We start from the raw sequence: 19,903 nt of genomic DNA on the forward strand, positions 1-19,903 counted from the left end.
CCAAAAGATTAGTAGGTTGGTCAATAAGCCAGATCTGAAAAATACAGGCACTCCTGGTTTTGGCCTGTTCAGCTGTTCTCCTTATCTTTAGCTTTTTTTCCTCTTTGCACAGCAGGCTTCAGACCAATTCAGATGATAGATAATGCTTATGGCACTTGTTGAAGCTCTTTCAAAACTTCCATCTATTGGGCAGATACACCAATGATATTCTGGAGTATGTTTCTACCACGTGGTTAATGAATTACAAGAAGTCCAGCCACAAGGGACTGGGTGATCTCTCAACGGCTTCTGCACCATGCAAGGCATCCAGCAGTTCATCCTATTCTCCTCCCTCCCCTGTGCTGTCCTCGTTGCCTATTTCTGTACCCTCTTATTCAGCAACCATTCTCCACCCTGTTACTGGGTAATTAAGACCTATCTGTACTTTCATTTCCAAACGGCAAGAGCGATACAGTGTCGTTCAAACACTAGAGTTGTTCAAACCCACAGCACACTGCTGGTACGGCCTTCAGTCAAAGTAAGCAAAACCCAGGGATTCAACCTAGAATAAGCTGTTCAATAGTATATCTGAAGACCTCCTTTTTGATAATAAACTGGCAGAATAAGCAGCAGTATGGGGTGACAGAAGGGTTCAAAATGAGCCCACCAAGTTAAGGACAGGGAGAAGCAGCATGTGATGGACAGAACCTTGTTGCCATATGAATGGAAGTTTAAGTCTATCTCGCCTTACAGAGGCTCCTTACGTCAGTTCTTCTGCCCCAGACAGAAAATACACAAGAGAGGGTAGGAAAAAAATATACATAAAAGGCTTCATAAAATTAAAACTGCTTAATATTTGGTATAACTTTGCTATGAAATTTGGAATTCCTATCAGTCTCATCTGTAAAATTTACAGCGTCCATGTACATAATGCCCACAATCGCGCCTTTATATTTTCAGCGCTGACAGCCCAAGAAGGCAATGTAACAGTAATTACCTTGCAGACTGTCAGGACTACTGTGCAGCATACATCTTTCTAGGCTGTGTCCCTTTTACAAAGATGCTGAGATTGTTGGTTTCCAAAAAGCAGCAACAGTTGTTTTTTAAGCTGCCATTGCTTCTACCCAAAAGCTCTGTGGTTAAGAGGTGAGGAAACCTCTTCACTTCACCACAAAATGCAGCTTTCCTTATAAGCTTTATCTGCATCAGCCACTAACTGTCAGACCTTTCATCCACAGTGTAGCCTCGGCACAGTACTAGGATGCTGCTTTACACTGATCCCCACTCTTTGGCCTCAAAATAAGCATCATTTGTCACATAACTGCCCACTGCCAGGCTACCAGACCGTTCTCAGCCCAGAATAGGTCTCACTGGCTTATCTTTTTTATTTCAAAACAACTTTTCAAATTCACATACAGAGCAATGCCATGACTTCTGACATGCAAACTCTGATAGGCATCACATTGCACAATGACTTTATTTTAGACACACAGATACCACACACTGAGAGGTGCTTATTTATCCAGCCGTTACCAGTTACTGAAGACAAGGTTTCAGTGCAGGATAAAGTGTAAAAATATCACTCGAGTAAACCAGCCAAATAACATGCAATGACTTGGTTGCTATCCAGCAACTGGTGATAAGTCAGTAATGGTTGCTGAACATTCAGGAGTTCAGAGGGGACATGACAGAAATTAGAGAGAGATAGTCAAGGTTAGCTGTCTTTTGAGGGCATTGTATCAACGGCTGCATCATGTACCAACACAGGCTTATAGCACTGTTACTCCATACCAAGATTTTCACTCATTATTTTCTTTTTTCCTTTAAAAGGAGCACACACAGATTGCTACTGCCAACACAGCTATGCCAAGCAAAAAGCAGCATTGAAGAGAATGACACAGTGATGAAGAGACCTGCACTAACAGAGGCAGGAAGGTGCAGTCCTCCAGTTTGGTAAGGAATACAGCAGATCTGAGCTGTTTTTATCAACTAGAAAAATAACCTTCCCAGCTGTAGTTTATGATAAAGTTCTTAAAAAATTGTTGTGTTATTATATGACATTGTAGCTTTTGCAAAATCAAAAGAAAGGTTCAAGAACAAATCTGAGGAGCAGAATAACAGAAACAGAAACATGGAAAAACTCTGCATCAGAAATAGAAATCACCCAAAAGCATCACAAATAAGCAGGGAGTTAATGTGCTACACAGAGCACATCACACATCACCACAGCCCATGAGAAGAGATACACCAGATCCACTCTCAGCAAGAGGTAAGAAAAGAGATTTTGCCAGATACTTACACATCAAAATACAGTGCTGGAACAATCTGAATTGGAAAGGGATATTTTAATTAAAACCAGAAAATTAAATATCACATAGCCAAAAGTTTAAAAGAGCTTGAAAACAAAGTGCCTGAACTAGTGTTAAATACAGCATTTATTTTAAACAGTACCACTGAAGTGTATGACTAATATATGTTTCTCTCTTTTTTTAAAGGTATAGTAGTGATGCTGACAGAAGAGACAATTTAGTATTACCTTAAAATAGGAAGGGATTTGTTCATGTAAAAGCAGTGCACATATGAGAAAGCACATGTACGCCTTTGCAAGGGCTGTGTTCCAGTCCCAAGCAAATGATCCAAGTGTTTTGCTAATGTGTAGCAGTCGAACTATGCCCTTTTTCTTTTAGATACCAAAGCCATTAATCATGCAAACAGTCAAGACACCACTTGCATATCAAATGCAATCTTATCTCGATAAAACTTCAAATAAAACAAAGCTAAAAAATACCAAAATATTAGAATAATCTACTTTTAGTTCAAAAGTAATTAAAAGACATCGAAAGAGGGATTTAAATGGATATTAAACCTACACAGAGTTTGCTCTTTAAAAATTCAGTTTAGCTAGAGCTTACATTCATAAGCCAGATGTAGCTAATTAGGTGGTGTTCATTCAAAGAACCATATTGATTTCTGCAAGTTCCAAATCAGTTTTAAATCTGTTTATTATTTGCCTAAAGCTTAGACTGAAGCCATATTAAGAATCTGGAAAAGCACTTGCAAGAACTGGATTTCTTTTGGCAAAATATTAACTAAGGCTATGCTGAACATGTGCAGAAAAGTCAGTTCCCAATACCCGCACAAAAGAACTCATCATTTATGGCAGCTTTAGAGGGAAGATTTTCAGCACTTGCTTCCCCTGGCCTGTGGTAACATCTTCATAACCAAAGCATTCTTGGGAGATCAGTACTTTAGGCTGGTTCATCTGAGAGTGACTGTCTAACAGAGCAGCAGCATCTTTCTCTTCCCCTTTTCCAACATAGGCATATGGTGTCCACTTAACGAAAATCCCAGGTATAGCTAACCTTTTTTCTTTTTCTGCTAGTAGAACTTTAACCTAAAATACTTCTCTGATCCTTTTTCTCTCTTTTTTCCTTTTTTTCTTTCTTTTTAATAAATATCTAATAAACAAATTGCAGCTAAAAGTAGGGCTTGGATGATTTCTAATATGACAAGAGAAATAAAAATACCTTGCTAGTTTTTCCCTACAATAAGCAGGCTTATGCTAGTGTGCAATGCAGGCAAATTGCAAGTGTAAACTCTGTTCAGTATTTTAGCATTACATTAAAAACTCAATGTTGAATTTTTATTGATTGCTGTGAGTTTCAATTAAAAAAAAAACTGAGATTTTTTTCTGGAGCACAGATGAGTTTATTTAGTAGAAACATATCTAACCTTTCAAGTATTTTATCTGCTTTACAGCAAATTCATACTTCAGCTCTTTAAATGGTTTAGCAACAATAATAATAACAGAGTTTGCACTCTGGGGTTAGGCCAAACTGAATACTACTTCACAGGGTTATTGCAAGACTTTCATGAACTATTTCAAGTATTCAGCTTCAAAAAAAATAAGATATGTGGATAATAAGATCTGAACAAAAATTCCTAGCCTTTTTGTTCAACATTTTTTGTTCTTGTTTGCGGAAAGATGAATTACAGCACATGCTTAAGATGATTTACTCTTCAGGCAGCGGGTCTGTTGGGGCCGTGCCACTGCAAATCTTCCTAAAGGCTAAGAACTTTACAATGTGTTTCCAAAATCTGAGGCTCAGTATGAACTACAGTTAGCATCTTGGTCCAGTTTAGAAAATAAAGGAGCAAGAAAAATAACAAAGACTATCAACAACTCTGCCTCTGTCGACACACAAGGGATGGGGCACTGTTATCAGAAATCCCACCTCACAGATTTTGAGCATTTGTTGCTGGGTTTGGCCGATGCCACAAGGTGGCAACAACACCCTGAGACAAAAGAAAAAAAAAAAAATAAAGAGCAGGTCTGAAAGATTTCACTTTGCTTCAGTACAAGGAACAGAGCAGGACCAGCAACTAAAGTCTTATGAAACAGTTGTCATCACCTGAAATGGGTCGTCAACTAACCAGGCAGCAGCAGAAAATGCCTATTATTTTTTCCAATGCAGATACTAGATCTGTTTGAAAAAACATTTAAATCTGCCTGGAGGACACTAATACTAAGATTGCAACATAACGGTTGATATACATCTTGGCTCTGTGAATTTAAAACCATATTAAAATCTTGAGTATCATTGCAAGGTACAGATACAACTGTACTACTCGTGGTGCTCATCCCTTGCCCACCACTTCTGCCTGCAATGACTCAAGTTCACCCCTGCTCTCCCTGTATGTTTTCCCGTTCCCTATCCTGACATTGCCTTCCCAGAGACGGGATAATGAAAATATTTTTTTTGCCCCTGAAGGGGCGGTTTTGAGATATCCATAACTCATCTTCCCAGCTGCAAAGTCAGAGGCAGCCTTTCCTCTCACAAGTCATGCAGGATTGTTTCACGTGTAGAGACAGTGGATAAATCAGGGGGATAGTGGATAAAAGACAGGTTTGGACTCAAGCAGGTCATAGAATAGAATCACAGAATCCTGTGTTTGGGTTGGAAGGGACCTTAAAGATCACCCAGTTCCAACACCCTGAACACTTCCAGGCAGGGGGCATCCACATCTTCCCTGGACAATGTCTTTCTAATTTCTAGCCTAAATCTTCCCCCTTGCAATTTAAAGCCATCCACCCCTCATCCTATCACTATGTTCCCTTGTAAAAAGTCTTTTCTGGAGGCCCTTCAGGTACTGGCAGGTCACTAGAAGGTCTCAAGCTCCACCAGGGGAGGTTTAGGCTAGACGTTAGGAAAAAATTCTTTACAGAAAGGGTCATTGGGCACCGGAACAGGCTGCCCAGGGAGGGGGTTGAGTCACCTTCCCTGGAGGTGTTTAAGGCACGGGTGGATGAGGTGCTGAGGGATATGGTTTAGTGTTTGATGGGAACGGTTGCACTCGATGATTCGGTGGGTCTCTTCCAACCTGGTTATTCTGTGATTCTGTGATTCTGTGATTCTCTTCTCCAAGGTGAACAAGCCCAACTACCTCAGCCTGTCCTCATAGGGGAGGTGCTCCAGCCCTTGGATCATCTTCACAGCCCTCCTCTGGACCTGTTCCAACAGTTCTGTATCCTTCTTATGTTGAGGATTCCAGAACCGGGCACAGGACTCCAGGTGGGGTCTCATGAGAGAGGAATAGAGGGTCAGAATCCTCTCCCTCGCCCTGCTGGCCACGCTCCTTTTCATGCATCCCAGGATACGTTTGGCCTTTAGGGCTGCGAGCGCACATTGCCGGCTCATGTTGAGCTTCTCATTGACCAGCACCTTCAAGTGCATCTCCACAGGGCAGCTCTCAATCACATCATCTCCCATCCTGTATTGAAATCAGGGGTTGCCCTGACCCAGGTGTACGACCTTGCACTTGGCCTTGTTGAACCTCATGAGGTTCTCACAGCTCCACTTCTGTAGCCTGTCCAGGTCCCTCTGGCTGACATCCCATCCTTCTGGTGTGTCAACTGCACCACTCGGCTTGATGTCATCTGCAGACTTGCTGAGAGTGCACTCAATCTCGCCGTCTCTATCATTGACGAAGATATCAAACAGCACCAGTCCCAGTACAGACCCCTGAGGGACACCACTTGTCACTGATCTCCATCTGGACATCAAGCTGTTGGCCACCACCCTCTGAATGCAACCCCACAACCAATTTCTTATCCATCAAACAGTCTACTCATCAATTCCTTATCTCTCCAATATAAAGAGAAGGATGTTGTGGGGGACTGTGTCAAAGGCTTTCCAGGAGTCCTGATAGATTACATCCCCTGCTTTTCCTGTGTCCACCGATGTCATCACAGAAAGCCTCTAGGTTGGTCAGGCAGAACTAGCCCTTGATGAAGCCATGCTGGCCATTTCAAATCAACATCTTCGCCTGTAAGCGCTTTAGAATAGCTTTGAGGAAGAAGCTAGTCCCCATTTCAGGAATTTAAATAGGAGTTAGGGAGACTCTTCACACTGTAGTCACCTCTGTGAAAAAAAGGTCATGCTGAAACAGGTCCCAGCAAGGTACCAACAGTGTGAAAGAGCAATGGGGATTTTGGCATGGAAAGGAAGAGATGAGCCCCAGCTCTCATCCAATCATGGTGAATCCTGATAGTCTCTCATCTGAGGTGTAGCAGTGATACGAGGTCCAATGCCAAGGAGTCACAAATACCACTATTATGCACAATTAAAATGCCCATCATAATCAAGGAATGCAATGGATAAAGATTGAATATACCATCTTCACTAAGCCTACAAAACATCCCTAAGCATTATGTTTTTCTTTATATTACTTCTAGGAAAAGATAGTGTCTCAGTAATTCTATGAAAATTCAAAAATTCAAAAGAATTTTTTCTTTTGAAAATTAAGAGCAACTTAAATAATGGAGAAAAAATGGTTCACTTAAAATTAGATAACAGTAATTGCTTCTGGGTACACTGTAAAACTGTGATTATCTAGGTACCAACCCCCTATAATCTTTTTTTTACCAAGTATTAGTCACTTTCATTTTTTTCTGCATGCCAATTAAAACCTCAGCAGACATTCTTAAAAAATACATCTGACTTACAGTAACAGAGATACAATAAGACCGATTAGGATATTCTAGTTTAATTAGCATTGGGTAGAAACACCTGCATATTATGTTTGCAGAAGTTTAATAAAATCAAACAAATACTATAGCTACGCTTTCTATTTCCTGGTTGCCCAAAAGCATTTCATCCTAAAAGTATGTACAAACGCAGTCACATGCCCCACAAAAAAAGATGAAGCAGGAATTGCCACCACTTAAAATACTCCCTTTTCTCTTAACAATGCTACCTAAACAGATTAGATTTCCCCCGGCATCTTTATCCATACTTTAAGCCAACATAGAGCTATGAAGTTTTTCACCTCTGTAAGTGAAATGAAAAATATAAATCTCCATTTTTTTATCGAATACCATCCATGACATGCTTGTCTTAACTGTGAAACTAGAAGAATGACTGAAAGCAGCAAACACCCATCTATTCAGCAGAAAGCTCATACAGCTCTTCCATTCAAACTGGACTTTTATGTCCAAACAGGCTTACTTGATCTCAAGCGCAGCTGACTGCTGGTAGAAAACATCAGCAAGTCTGGTTGATGAACAGAGAAGCAGAGGTGAAATGCAGCATTATGAGGCCAGGCTACAAATATATTTGACACAAAGGTAGTGTAATGCGTTCCCAAAACAGATCATTCCAACACGTACATAACACAATTTATTTTTAACATCAGGAAAAAGCCAGCAGAAGCCTACCTGACTGTAAACAGTGAATGTGTTTGGGCAACATAATACAAAAGCCATCACGTTTTGTCATTTCCTGAGAGTCTGGTTTCAGAATCCTCTGTGGTTTTTACTCCACAGTTTATACTGTAAATGCAGACTGACCTTCAAGCTTCTGACCAACTCAAGAAAGCTGTTCAACAGTCAATGCACAAAAAATCTAATTTCTTTGCAAAATTCTTATAGAATTTAAACACAGCAGTCTCCACACAGAGATACCTGGAAATCTAGAACTAAGTGTATCAGGTACAAAGTGAATCAGGGTGTAAAGAAGAGAAAACTTCACCAGAAGAACCACAGGCATGACAAAAAAAAATGAGGATAGTCATTTCATCAGTAGTTACAGAGGTTTGATGTTACTGACTGCAAGGAAGAAACAGAAATTCCTATTTGTCACAGTGTGTTTCTGGCATTTATTCCAATATTTATCAGGAATAGCTGAAATACAAACACTTATAGAATCATAGAACCATAGAATAACCAGGCTGGAAGAGACCCACCGGATCATCGAGTCCAACCGTTCCTATCAAACACTAAACCATGTCCCTCAGCACCTCGTCCACCCGTCCCTTAAACCCCTCCTGGGAAGGTGACTCAACCACCTCCCTGGGCAGCCTCTGCCAGGGACCAATGACCCTTTCTGTGAAAAATTTTTTCCTAATGTCCAGCCTAAACCTCCCCTGGTGGAGCTTGAGGCCATTCCCTCTTGTCCTGTCCCCTGTCCCTTGGGAGAAGAGCCCAGCACACTCCTCTCCACAACCTCCTCTCAGGTAGTTCTAGAGAGCAATGAGGTCTCCCCTCAGCCTCCTCTTCTCCAGGCTAAACACCCCCAGCTCTCTCAGCCGTTCCTCATAAGGCCTGTTCTCCAGCCCCCTCACCAGCTTTGTTGCTCTTCTCTGGACTCTCTCCAGAGCCTCAACATCCTTCTTGTGGTGAGGGGCCCAGAACTGAACACAGGATTCGAGGAGCGGTCTCACCAGTGCCGAGTCCAGAGGGAGAAGAACCTCCCTGGACCTGCTGGTCACACCGTTTCTGATCCAAGCCAAGATGCCATTGGCCTTCTTGGCCACCTGGGCCACTGCTGGCTCATGTTCAGTCGGCTGTCAACCAACACCCCCAGGTCCTTCTTCTCCAGGCAGCTTTCTAGACAGACTTCTCCTAGCCTGTAGCTGCACAGGGTTGTTGTGCCCCAAGTGCAGGACCCGGCATTTGGCCTTGTTAAACCTCCTGCCATTGGTCTGAGCCCAGCGGTCCAGCCTGTTCAGATCCCTTTGGAGCCTCCCGACCCTCCAGCAGATCCACACTTCCACCCAGCTTAGTGTCGTCTGCAAACCTGCTAAGGGTGCACTTGATGCCTTCATCCAGGTCATTGATAAAGACATTGAACAGGGCTGGACCCAGCACTGAGCCCTGGGGACACCACTTGTCACTGGCCTCCAGCTGGAGTTAACTCCATTTCCCACCACTCTCTGGGCCCTCCAGCCAACCAGTTTTCCACCCAGGAGAGTGTGCGCCTGTCCAGCCCAGAGGTGACAGTTTCTCAAGCAGAATGCTGGGAGAAATGGTGTCAAAGGCTTTACTGAAGTCCAGGAAGATCCATCCACAGCCTTTCCTTCATCCAGCAGCCGAGTCACTTTGTCATAGAAGGCGATCAGGTTATTTGGCAAGACCTGCCTTTTGCAAACCCGTGTTGACTGGGCCTTATCACCCGGTTCTCTTGCATGTGCTTCATGATAGCACTCAAGATCACCTGCTCCATGACTTTCCCTGGCACTGAGGTCAGACTGACAGGCCTGGAGTTCCCTGGATCCTCCCTGCGACCCTTCTTGTAGATGGGCACAACATCAGCCTCCAGTTCAGTGGGACTTCCCCAGTCAGCCAGGGCTGCTGGAAGATGATGGAAAGGGGTTTGGCCAGCACACCCGCCAGCTCCTTCAATACCCTTGGATGAATCCCGTCCGGCCCCATAGACTTGTGCGTGTCCAGTCGGGCTAGCAAGGCTCTGACCACCTCCTCTTGGATCATGAGAGCCTCATTCTGCTCCTCTAGCTCCTGGGTTTGTACACAGAGGGAACAACTTTCTTTACAATTAAAGACTGAGGCAAAGAATGCATTAAGTACCTCAGCCTTATCCTCATCCCCTCTCACTGTTCCTTCTGCGTCCAATAGGGACTGTATGGTCTCCCTAGTCCTCCTTTTATTATTTATATATTTATAGAAAGATTTTTTGTTATCTGTCACAGACTTGGCCAATCTGATTTCTAGTAGAGCCTTAGCCCTTCTGATTTTTTTCTCTACACAATCTCACTTCCCTCCTGTAGTCCACCCAAGATGCCTGTCCCCTCTTCACTTAATAGTGAATGAACAGGAAAAAAACAAAAATAAAAAATAACCTACTACACTAAAATATGCAAGTATCTAACACCAATAAAGAAATATGTCTTAGTATAAAGTCTGGAGAAAAACTTTGTCAAAAAGTTTTTTTAAAATATTGTTAATCAAAACTGGTATGTTGTGATGATTAATTGCTGACAAACACTGCTGTTATGGCTTAGAGTTCTGAGCTGGATGAATTTTCTTATACTTCTAGTTTTCAAGAATTGTACAAGTACACTAACCATGAAATGTTGCATTTTAAAGTGATAAGGTATATAGCAAATGTCAACATCCTCTGCACGATGAGTGACATAGGCTCTGTGAAGCCTTTATTGATGGTGCATACATGCACATGCACACAGACCACCTATGGGGTACCTATTGTCTATTTATTTTTCCAGATCCTTTGAAATATGGTATTTGAATATTTACCTTTAAAAACTGTTATACATTGATGCTACCTGCTTCTTTTGCATACAGCTTTACATTTTTTTTGCAAACATATACATGTACACATGCCAATATTCAAACCAAAAACCAGAAACCACTCAGAGTTAATAACATTTGTGCAACAAAGATCTGAAAGTAATTAATGTATTTGATAACCACAGAGATTTATACTGATTTTATCTGATCTCCAACTCAGAGCTACTTATGGCTTTTCACAAATGGTTTTTAAATGAAGTCAGAACTAAACTGGGTTTGAGATGCTCAACTTTGAATGAGACTTGAAATAAGAATTTTTATCATCTTTAAGATGTTCCTAACCTCAGTATGTATATATATAAATCCCACAACTGATATTTAGTCCGAATTCCTCTATCAGCAACTTTCATGCATTGAAAGGCCCTGTTTCAGAGATTAAAGCTTCAGGGTATGAATTTTGTAGCAAAACAATCACTACCTTCCCATTTGAAGTAGACTGCCTCTCTCCAGAGAGGATCTAGGATCTCGTGCACGTCAACTTCTCCTACTCATGCTCAGGCAAGCCCTGACCTAACCTACTGCTGATTGTGAAACCCATGTTGGCCAGTTCTCTTCAGGGGTCTTGATGTCTGACTGTGTGCTCAAATCCCTCAGAGAATCACAGAATCACAGAATCACAGAATAACCAGGTTGGAAGAGACCCACCGGATCACCGAGTCCAACCGTAAATGAATGAGACAGCAGCTTTTTCTTCCCCAAATCCCTAACAGCAAAACCCTCAGGCACAAAGCAACAGGTTTCTGATTTCATATAGCGCTTGTTTCATAGGGGAAAAATACTGTAACAACAAATGCCTACTCTCAAACTGGCTGTACAGGGAAGTTAATTATTCACAGGTGGTTTATAGTAAAACTCAAGCTAGACATAAATGTTATTTTGACTAAATAAGACAAATCACTATCTTCTGTATCTGAGCAGAACTGCTAACTCACAACAAATAAGTAGTATCTGTTTTTGCACTGAACCAGGGACCTGCTAATGATCAAAATGTCAGATAGGACTCAATCAAAAACAAGGTTAGCAACATTATGAAAGATAAAGTCCAGGTAGTGGTAAAAATCAACAGTTAGCTTCTGTGAAGGCTCTTGCAAGGCTCTTGTTTAACTCTCTTTGTGATGTCCGATATTCCCTGAAAATGAAATATGTATTTCTATCTTTACATGCATTTCAGTAATTACGAAGTGTTGGGGACCAGTTTCATTACAAAAAGTAAAGAATTTGTGTTTAGGTCAAATGCTTGTTGTGAATGTTAACGCTCAGTGAATATATTCAGCAACTTACCCACAGCCTGTGCTTTCACTGTGGTCTGTATAAACTTTATTATAAAAAAAGACAGCAGTATTAAACAACTGCCTACTGGATAGACAGTTCAGAAATATTCCTAAGACATGCACACTCCATTTACAAACAATAGTTTGTAAATAGCTAATTTTCCAAATCCAGCTCTACTATGTTCCTAAAGGTGTGTGTCACCAGTAACCAATATCTTTAAGAGACATTATCCACTCACATCATCAGTAAGCATGATTGGATCTGCTTGGACAGGAGATGTGCTCATATCTCCTTCCTCTATGAGAACACAAATAGCTGGAACATGCTGCTGTATTCTCAGATTCTTTACAGTCTCAAAATCAGTTGACAGCACTCAAGGCAGAAAGACAGAAGACTATGAATGTGAATATTGAATATATCTGGAAAATCCTCTAGTGATTAATAAAAAGCCTTCACACCTCCTTCAGGAGTGTGCTCATTCATGTTCACCCTGCTTTTCTTCCAGAAGAAAGAGCAGACTGCTTCTGGTTGCAGCCTTTAAAGGCTCCTTTGCAAAAGACGTTTATGCCTAATCCAGGTGCCCTGTAATACATTTTGCCTGACCAAGGGAAAATACCAAGGAACCCAGCTGAGGGCTGATATAGGATATCATTTACATAGGCTAAAACTGCATTTAAAATTGACAAGTGCACCTCACGGGCCTGAGAAACTCACACATTTGTGAGGCTGAAAACGTCCAGATGACAAAAGGGGAAGGATTTGGGAAGGGAAGCTGTCCCAGCACTCCAGGATTCCTAACCTTTTTTGAAGGTCTTAGAAATGCTCAGTAGAAGCACATCCCTCATACTAAAAGGGGAGGAAGACATCCAGTGGTGATACTGGGAATCAATAAGCTCAGAAACAGAAAAGCCATTGCACTTTAAAGCTAAAATAAAGATAAGCCTTAAGGATTCTTATTTCAAAATGTTTTATCTTGAACTTTTCTCCAAGTCTTTCACTAGCATCCCAGATATTTAACAAACTGAGTTATCTTATCAGATAATCTCCCAAAAGTCAATGACTTCCTTACACAGGAGAAAGATCTCATGCTTCTGTTTATGTGATAAATTATGGTTGTTAACTGTCAACACTAAAGCATGACAGCTGTTGATTCAGTGGAAAAAGGCTAGACAACCTTCTGTACTGCATGGAGTTGCTCTGCAGAGGCATATAGGAATGCTGTGCCTCAATCATAAAAGTTGGTGACCATGCTGAGCCAAGTGATTTCCATGTCATCTGAATCTGGATGAACAGTTCCCCAAAAACCTTGTTTATCTTTGCATCATTCAGAAAGAATTTAAAATTCTCAGAAGGACAGCAATCACAGCCAATTCAGGGATCATTGATGCTCTGCATCAATTTATGTAGAATATGGGATGAGATACTATACCAGCTAATAACATCACACATGCCACTACAGTTAGGCAAGATATCATAAATATAAGAAGTGATGGTCACGATGATAGCACTGCAAGTGAAATGGAAAATGTACAATCTGTGTCAAAATGCAGAAGAGAGGAAGAAGAAAAACACACCGCTTCTGGCAGGTGTTCAAAGATGTAGTGGTGAGATACAGTTGGAGGCAACAACAAGAAGACAGCGTCTATCAGCAAATGCACTGATTCCCTTTCTGAATATATGGATGAGTACGAGTGGCCGTAATGTCAAATAATAGAGGTAGAGTTTGCAGTCCTAGAGAAGGTTAAATTCTGTTTTAGTGTCTTTCAGAAATAGTGCAGAAATTGAAGAGGATCTCCTCAGTGGCAGAGGTCTAAGCCCTTACAGTTGTCCCTCCAGTACCTATTACAGGGGAAATTCAAAGCAAGATGATCTTCTGGAAGACTAATGCAGTCAGCTTACTTCTTCACTAATGCAGTCGGCATTCTGCTTGAGAAACAGTCAGCCTCTGGGCTGGACAGGCGCACACTCTCCTGGGTGGAAAACTGGTTGGCTGGAGGGTCCAGAGAGTGGTGGGAAATGGAGTTAACTCCAGCTGGAGGCCAGTGACAAGTGGTGTCCCCAGGGCTCAGTGCTGGGTCCAGCCCTGTTCAATGTCTTTATCAATGACCTGGATGAAGTCATCGAGTGCACCCTTAGCAGGTTTGCAGACGACACTAAGCTGGGTGGAAGTGTGGATCTGCTGGCGGGTTGGGAGGCTCCAATGGGATCTGAACAGGCTGGACCGCTGGGCTGAGACCAATGGCAGGAGGTTTAACAAGGCCAAATGCCGGGTCCTGCACTTGGGGCACAACAACCCTGAGCAGCTCCAGACTAGGAGAAGTCTGGCTGGAAACTGCCTGGAGGAGAGGGACCTGGGGGTGTTGGTTGACAGCGACGGAACATGAGCCAGCAGTGGCCCAGGTGGCCAAGAAGGCCAATGGCATCTTGGTGAGACCGCTCCTCGAATCCTGTGTTCAGTTCTGGCCCCTCACCACAAGAAGGATGTTGAGGCTCTGGAGTGAGTCCAGAGAAGAGCAACAAAGCTGGTGAAGGGGCTGGAGAACAGGCCTTATGAGGAACGGCTGAGAGAGCTGGGGGTGTTTAGCCTGGAGAAGAGGAGGCTGAGGGGAGACCTCATTGCTCTCTATAACTACCTGAAAGGAGGTTGTGGAGAGGAGTGTGCTGGGCTCTTCTCCCAAGTGACAGGGGACAGGACAAGAGGGAATGGCCTCAAGTTCTGCCAGGAGAGATTTAGGCTGGACATTAGGAAAACGTTTTTCACAGAAAGGGTGATTGGGCACTGGCAGAGGCTGCCCAGGGAGGGCGTTGATTCACCTTCCCTGGAGGTGTTAAAGGCACGGGTAGACGAGGTGCTGAGGGACATGGTTTAGTGTTTGATAGGAATGGTTGGACTCGATGATCCGGTGGGTCTCTTCCAACCTGGTTATTCTATGATTCTATGATTCTTTGAGAAAAGGAAATTATTTCAAGCCTTTAAGTGTAGTGAATATAAACTGTTAATGCAGACAGAAAGTATTTCAACTTATTGTGCTAATCTGTAGAATAGTTTGGAAACTGAAGTTCTAACAAAAGCATCAGGACAGCTATGGATTTCTGACAAAAAAAGCAGAACAAAGCTGTCTTTTTTTTTAATAGTCAACATGAATGAGGGAAATCAGTTCAGGATAGATAAAGAAGATGACACCAAGTTAAGCAGTAAAGCCATGTGAAGCTTTTCTAGGAATTTTGTACAGATAGAATATGGTGACATTCATTGCTCCTGACAACTAGCAGTACCCTGTCCCAATCTCTCTGCCAATCACATACCAGGAGAAAACCTCAGAGCCTTTGTCAGATTCCTCAAACTTTTCACCATACAGTTCATTAACTTTGGGAAAAGCCCTAAAATCCTTCATGGTAGCAGCAGATGCTGGAGGAATAGGTCACCCTTGACTGAGGCAGCAGGGAGGATGCTATCTGGGAGAACAAAGCATGGTTACATCCTTTCCTTTCTAGTCCCTGTATAAGACTGCATTGGGTTTGCATGGCAAGGCTTTGGTAGCAGGAGGTGGTGGCACCTCTGGGATAACGTGTTTAATAAGGGCAGAAAAACCTGCCCAACAGTAACTGCATCCAGAGATCTAGAGAGAGGAGTGAGACTATGTGAGAGAAACAACTCTGCAGACACCAAGGTCACTGAGGAAGGAGAGGGAGAAGGTGCTCCAGGCACCAGAGCAGACATTCCCCTGCAGCCCACGGTGAAGACTATGATGAGACTGGGTGTCCCCCTGCAGCCATGGAGGTTAACAGTGGAACAGATATCCACTTCAAGCCCACAGAGGACCCCACGCCAGAGTAGGTGGTTGCCCAAAGGAGGCTGTGACCTTGTGGGTTAGAATCATAGAATCATAGAATAACCAGGTTGGAAGAGACCCACTGGATCATTGAGACCAACCATTCCTATCAAACACTAAACCATGCCCCTCAGCACCTCATCCACCCGTCCCTTAAACCCCTCCAGGGAAGGTGACTCAAACCCCTCCCTGGGCAGCCTCTGCCAGTGAATGATTCTATGATTCTATGATTCTATGATTCTAAGAAGCAGCAGAGACAACATGCAATGAGCTGACCGCAACACCTATTCCGTGCTCCCCTGTGCTGCTCAGGGTGGGAGGAGACAGAAGAAATCGGGAGTGAAGTTGAGCCCAGAAAGAAGGGAGATGTAGGGGAAAGATGTTTTAAGATTTGCGTTTATTCCTCTGATTTGGTTGGTAATAAAATAATTCTCCTATATTAAGTCTGTTTCCCCCTTGATGGTAATTGGTGGGGGATCTCGAGCCACAAGCCTTTTGTTTTATTCGCTCCCCCCTGTCCAGCAGGAGAAAGGGAGTGATATTGCAGCTTGGTGGGCACCTGGCATCTTGAGGCTGTATGAGTAGAAATAGATCAAAAGATAATTTATTTTTAAACTGTTTTTTACGCAGAGTGAGGCTGACATACGTCAATAAGAATCATTCAGAAAAGATGACTCTGAATGCTGTGTTCGCTGGTTGAAAATGTCACCAGGGAGACCTAGGTGTTTCCTGAGAAACAGTTTTTTTTTGTACTGATGATCAAACGTCCAAAGCCTCCACTTAGGAGAGCAATCCTCTTTGAGGGAGAAAGAGAAAGATGAAAATCTCATAAAATTCTAAGCTGCATTATATTGAAATACTGTACCAGGGTTGGTTCTACTGTTACTGCAGCAGTCCCCAAAATTACAGAATCACGCATTTGTAAAGGCTGGAAGAGATTTGCTGAGATCAACTAGTCCAACCTCACTGCTAGTGCAGGTTGCCCTGGACTGCATCCAGTTGGGTTTTTAATATCTGTACAACCACTCTGGGCAATCCATTCCACTGTTTGACATTCTGGCAGTAAAAAAAGTATGCTCTTGTGTTCAGATGATGGCTCATACGTGTCAATTTGTGCTGACTGCCTATTGTCCTGTCACTGGTACCACTGAAAAGAATCTGGGTCCCTCTTCTTAATTGATAAGATTCCCCTAAAGCTTCTCTTCTTCAAATTTAACAGCTCTCTCAGCCTATCCTCACATGAAGAGAGCCTTGATAGTTTTTGTGGTTCTTTGTTAGACTTTTTCCAGTAAGTCTGTATTTTTCTTGTACTAAGGAGCCCAGTACTGGACACAACACTCCAGATGTGGCTTCTTCAGTGCCAAGAAGGGGAAAACTTCTAAATCCCTTGAACTGCTATCAAGTCTCTTCCTAATGCAGACCAAAAGGCTGCTAACCTTTGCCACAAGGGCGCACTGCTGGCTTACGGTCAGCTTGGTGTCCACTGGCACAAACAGGTCCTTCTCTAGAGAGCTCATTTCCAGCCCATCAGGCATCAGCATGTATTTACGTGCGTGGTAGTTACTCCTGGCATCTCCCCTTGTTGAACTTCATGAGATTTCTCTCAGCCCAGTTCTCCAGTCTAATACCCGTTGTCTTCCCATGCACTGAGGTGATGATGACCTGCCTCTGTTACCACAGACCCTCTGTCTTGCAGACATCAGTGACATTTGCTTTCTTCCAGTCTTCAGGAACCTCTTTCAGTTGCCATGAAAGAAGTTAATTGAGATGGACCTCACAGCAGCATCAGCCAGATCTCTCAGCATGTGTGTGCAACCTGCCAGGCCTCATGGACTTCAGTACATCCAGTTTAAGTGCTCCCTAGCCCTAAGTCTGGAGCAAGGGTAGAACACCTGAGTCTTGTCTGTGTCACGAGTTCCCCTGCCCCATTCAGCAGCAGGCTCACATTTCCCCTACCCTTCCCCTTGCTTTTTTTTGTACCTGTAGATGCCTTCCTTGTTGCCTTTTCCATCCCCTGACAGACTCAAACCAGGTCAAACCTGACTTTCCTAATGCTGTTCCTGCATGTTTGGACAGCAGCTTGATATTTCTCCTGGGTCACCAATCCCTGTTTCTCTCTCGTACATTTTTTTAAGTCTGAGTTTAGCCAGGAGCTCCTGGCTATCTCTGCTGATTTCCCACTTGGTGGCATGGATGTCACCCGAGCTTGGAGGACGTGATCCTTGAACATCAGCCAGCTACCCTATACCCTTTTTATCCATGAGGGCACATCCCACGAGGTTCTTCCAAGCAGATCACTGAAGAGGTTGAAGTCTGCTCTCAGGAAAACGGGGCAATGATCCTAGTTTTTGCTCCAATCTCTCTTCTTAGAATCCTGAATTCCCCCATTTTATGGTCACTGCAAACAAAGCTTGTGAAGGGGGAACGCCAAATACCCTGAGGAGAGTCAGAATTTCAGGGACCTTTGGCTGCATGCACTTTTTCAACTTTTCAGGTAGTTCTTTTCTAACACCACCATCTGCAGGACTGCCAGGAGATACTATAATACAGACTGTGAGATGTCAAGTCAGAGAACTCTGCTACCTGAGTTAGTCTTATCTGCCCTTGAAGGAGTTAGAATCACAGAATCATAGAATAACCAGGTTGGAAGAGACCCACCGGATCATCGAGTCCAACCATTCCTATCAAACACTAAACCATGTCCCTCAGCACCTCGTCCACCCGTGCCTTTAACACCTCCAGGGAAGGTGAATCAACCCCCTCCCTGGGCAGCCTCTGACACTGCCCAATGACCCTTTCTGTGAAAAATATTTTCCTAATGTCCAGCCTAAATCTCTCCTGGCAGAACTTGAGGCCATTCCCTCTTGTCCTGTCCCCTGTCACTTGGGAGAAGAGGCCAGCTCCCTCCTCTCTACAACCTCCTTTCAGGTAGTTGTAGAGAGCAATGAGGTCTCCCCTCAGCCTCCTCTTCTCCAGGCTAAACACCCCCAGCTCTCTCAGCCGTTCCTCATAAGGCCTGTTCTCCAGCCCCTTCCCCAGCTTTGTTGCTCTTCTCTGGACTCGCTCCAGAGCCTCAACATCCTTCTTGTGGTGAGGGGCCCAGAACTGAACACAGGATTCGAGGAGCGGTCTCACCAGTGCCGAGTGCAGAGGGAGAAGAACCTCCCTGGACCTGCTGGTCACGCCGTTTCTGATCCAAGCCAAGATGCCATTGGCCTTCTTGGCCACCTGGGCCACTGCTGGCTCATGTTCAGTCGCTGTCAACCAACACCCCCAGGTCCCTCTCCTCCAGGCAGTTTCCAGCCAGACTTCTCCTAGTCTGGAGCTGCTCAGGGTTGTTGTGCCCCAAGTGCAGGACCCGGCATTTGGCCTTGTTAAACCTCATCCCACTGGTCTCAGCCCAGCGGTCCAGCCTGTTCAGATCCCTTTGGACCCTCCCGACCCTCCAGCAGATCCACACTTCCACCCAGCTTAGTGTCATCCGCAAACTTGCTAAGGGTGCACTCGATGCCTTCATCCAGGTCATTGATAAAGACATTGAACAGGGCTGGACCCAGCACTGAGCCCTGGGGAACCCCACTTGTCACTGGCCTCCAGCTGGAGTTAACTCCATTTCCCACCACTCTCTGGGCCCTCCAGCCAACCAGTTTTCCACCCAGGAGAGTGTGCGCCTGTCCAGCCCAGAGGTGACAGTTTCTCAAGCAGAATGCTGGGAGAAACGGTGTCAAAGGCTTTACTGAAGTCCAGGAAGATCCATCCACAGCCTTTCCCTCATCCAGCAGCCGAGTCACTTTGTCATAGAAGGCGATCAGGTTAGTTTGGCAAGAAGTTGAAGAATATTCTCATAAGGCACCATTTTAAAAATTTTTTTTTCTTCTCATCATGATAGTAAAAGATGCACTGATAGGTGTCAATCAGCATTTCTGACACTGGAGAAAATATCTGCTAGGCGTCAGGCTTTGCATTGTTTCCTTACTCTGCCTTTAAACCTCAGAACACATTAGGCTCTTCAACAGGAAACCACACATTGCTTACAGCATTTAAAACCTCCTAGTTCATGCACTCTTTCAAACTTGAAGGTCTGGCTGGGTGATTGAAAATTAAGGCTACTGGTAAAGCACATGCATTAGCAGCTTTTGCTGCTGTGAACTTGTGCTTTTTAAAAAAAAAATGCTGCTAAAAGTTTTCTTTGCTTTAAGTAATCACTTGCAAA

General features: G+C 43.6%; 2 protein-coding genes across 4 annotated transcripts in view; both read right to left on the reverse strand.

Moving 5' to 3' along the window:
- The window catches only part of HSD17B4 (hydroxysteroid 17-beta dehydrogenase 4), a 201,307-nt gene that overhangs the window by 111,563 nt on the left and 69,841 nt on the right, over window positions 1-19,903 (reverse strand). The gene's annotated exons all lie outside the window — the stretch shown is intronic.
- Window positions 1-19,903, reverse strand: part of TNFAIP8 (TNF alpha induced protein 8) — a 70,446-nt gene that overhangs the window by 25,906 nt on the left and 24,637 nt on the right. For 2 of the 3 annotated variants that reach the window (XM_069880543.1, XM_069880542.1), the window contains exon 1: window positions 7,488-7,539. The exons of the other annotated variant lie outside the window; for it this stretch is intronic. In XM_069880543.1, the coding sequence (XP_069736644.1) occupies window positions 7,488-7,524 (37 nt within the window). In that variant the 5' untranslated portion in view covers window positions 7,525-7,539. Of the gene's footprint in view, window positions 1-7,487; window positions 7,540-19,903 lie in introns of those variants that run through there. 3 annotated transcript variants of the gene reach the window in all.

Source organism: Phaenicophaeus curvirostris, chromosome Z (genome assembly GCF_032191515.1).
Source record: "Phaenicophaeus curvirostris isolate KB17595 chromosome Z, BPBGC_Pcur_1.0, whole genome shotgun sequence".
In the NCBI taxonomy this organism is placed as follows: domain Eukaryota; kingdom Metazoa; phylum Chordata; class Aves; order Cuculiformes; family Cuculidae; genus Phaenicophaeus; species Phaenicophaeus curvirostris.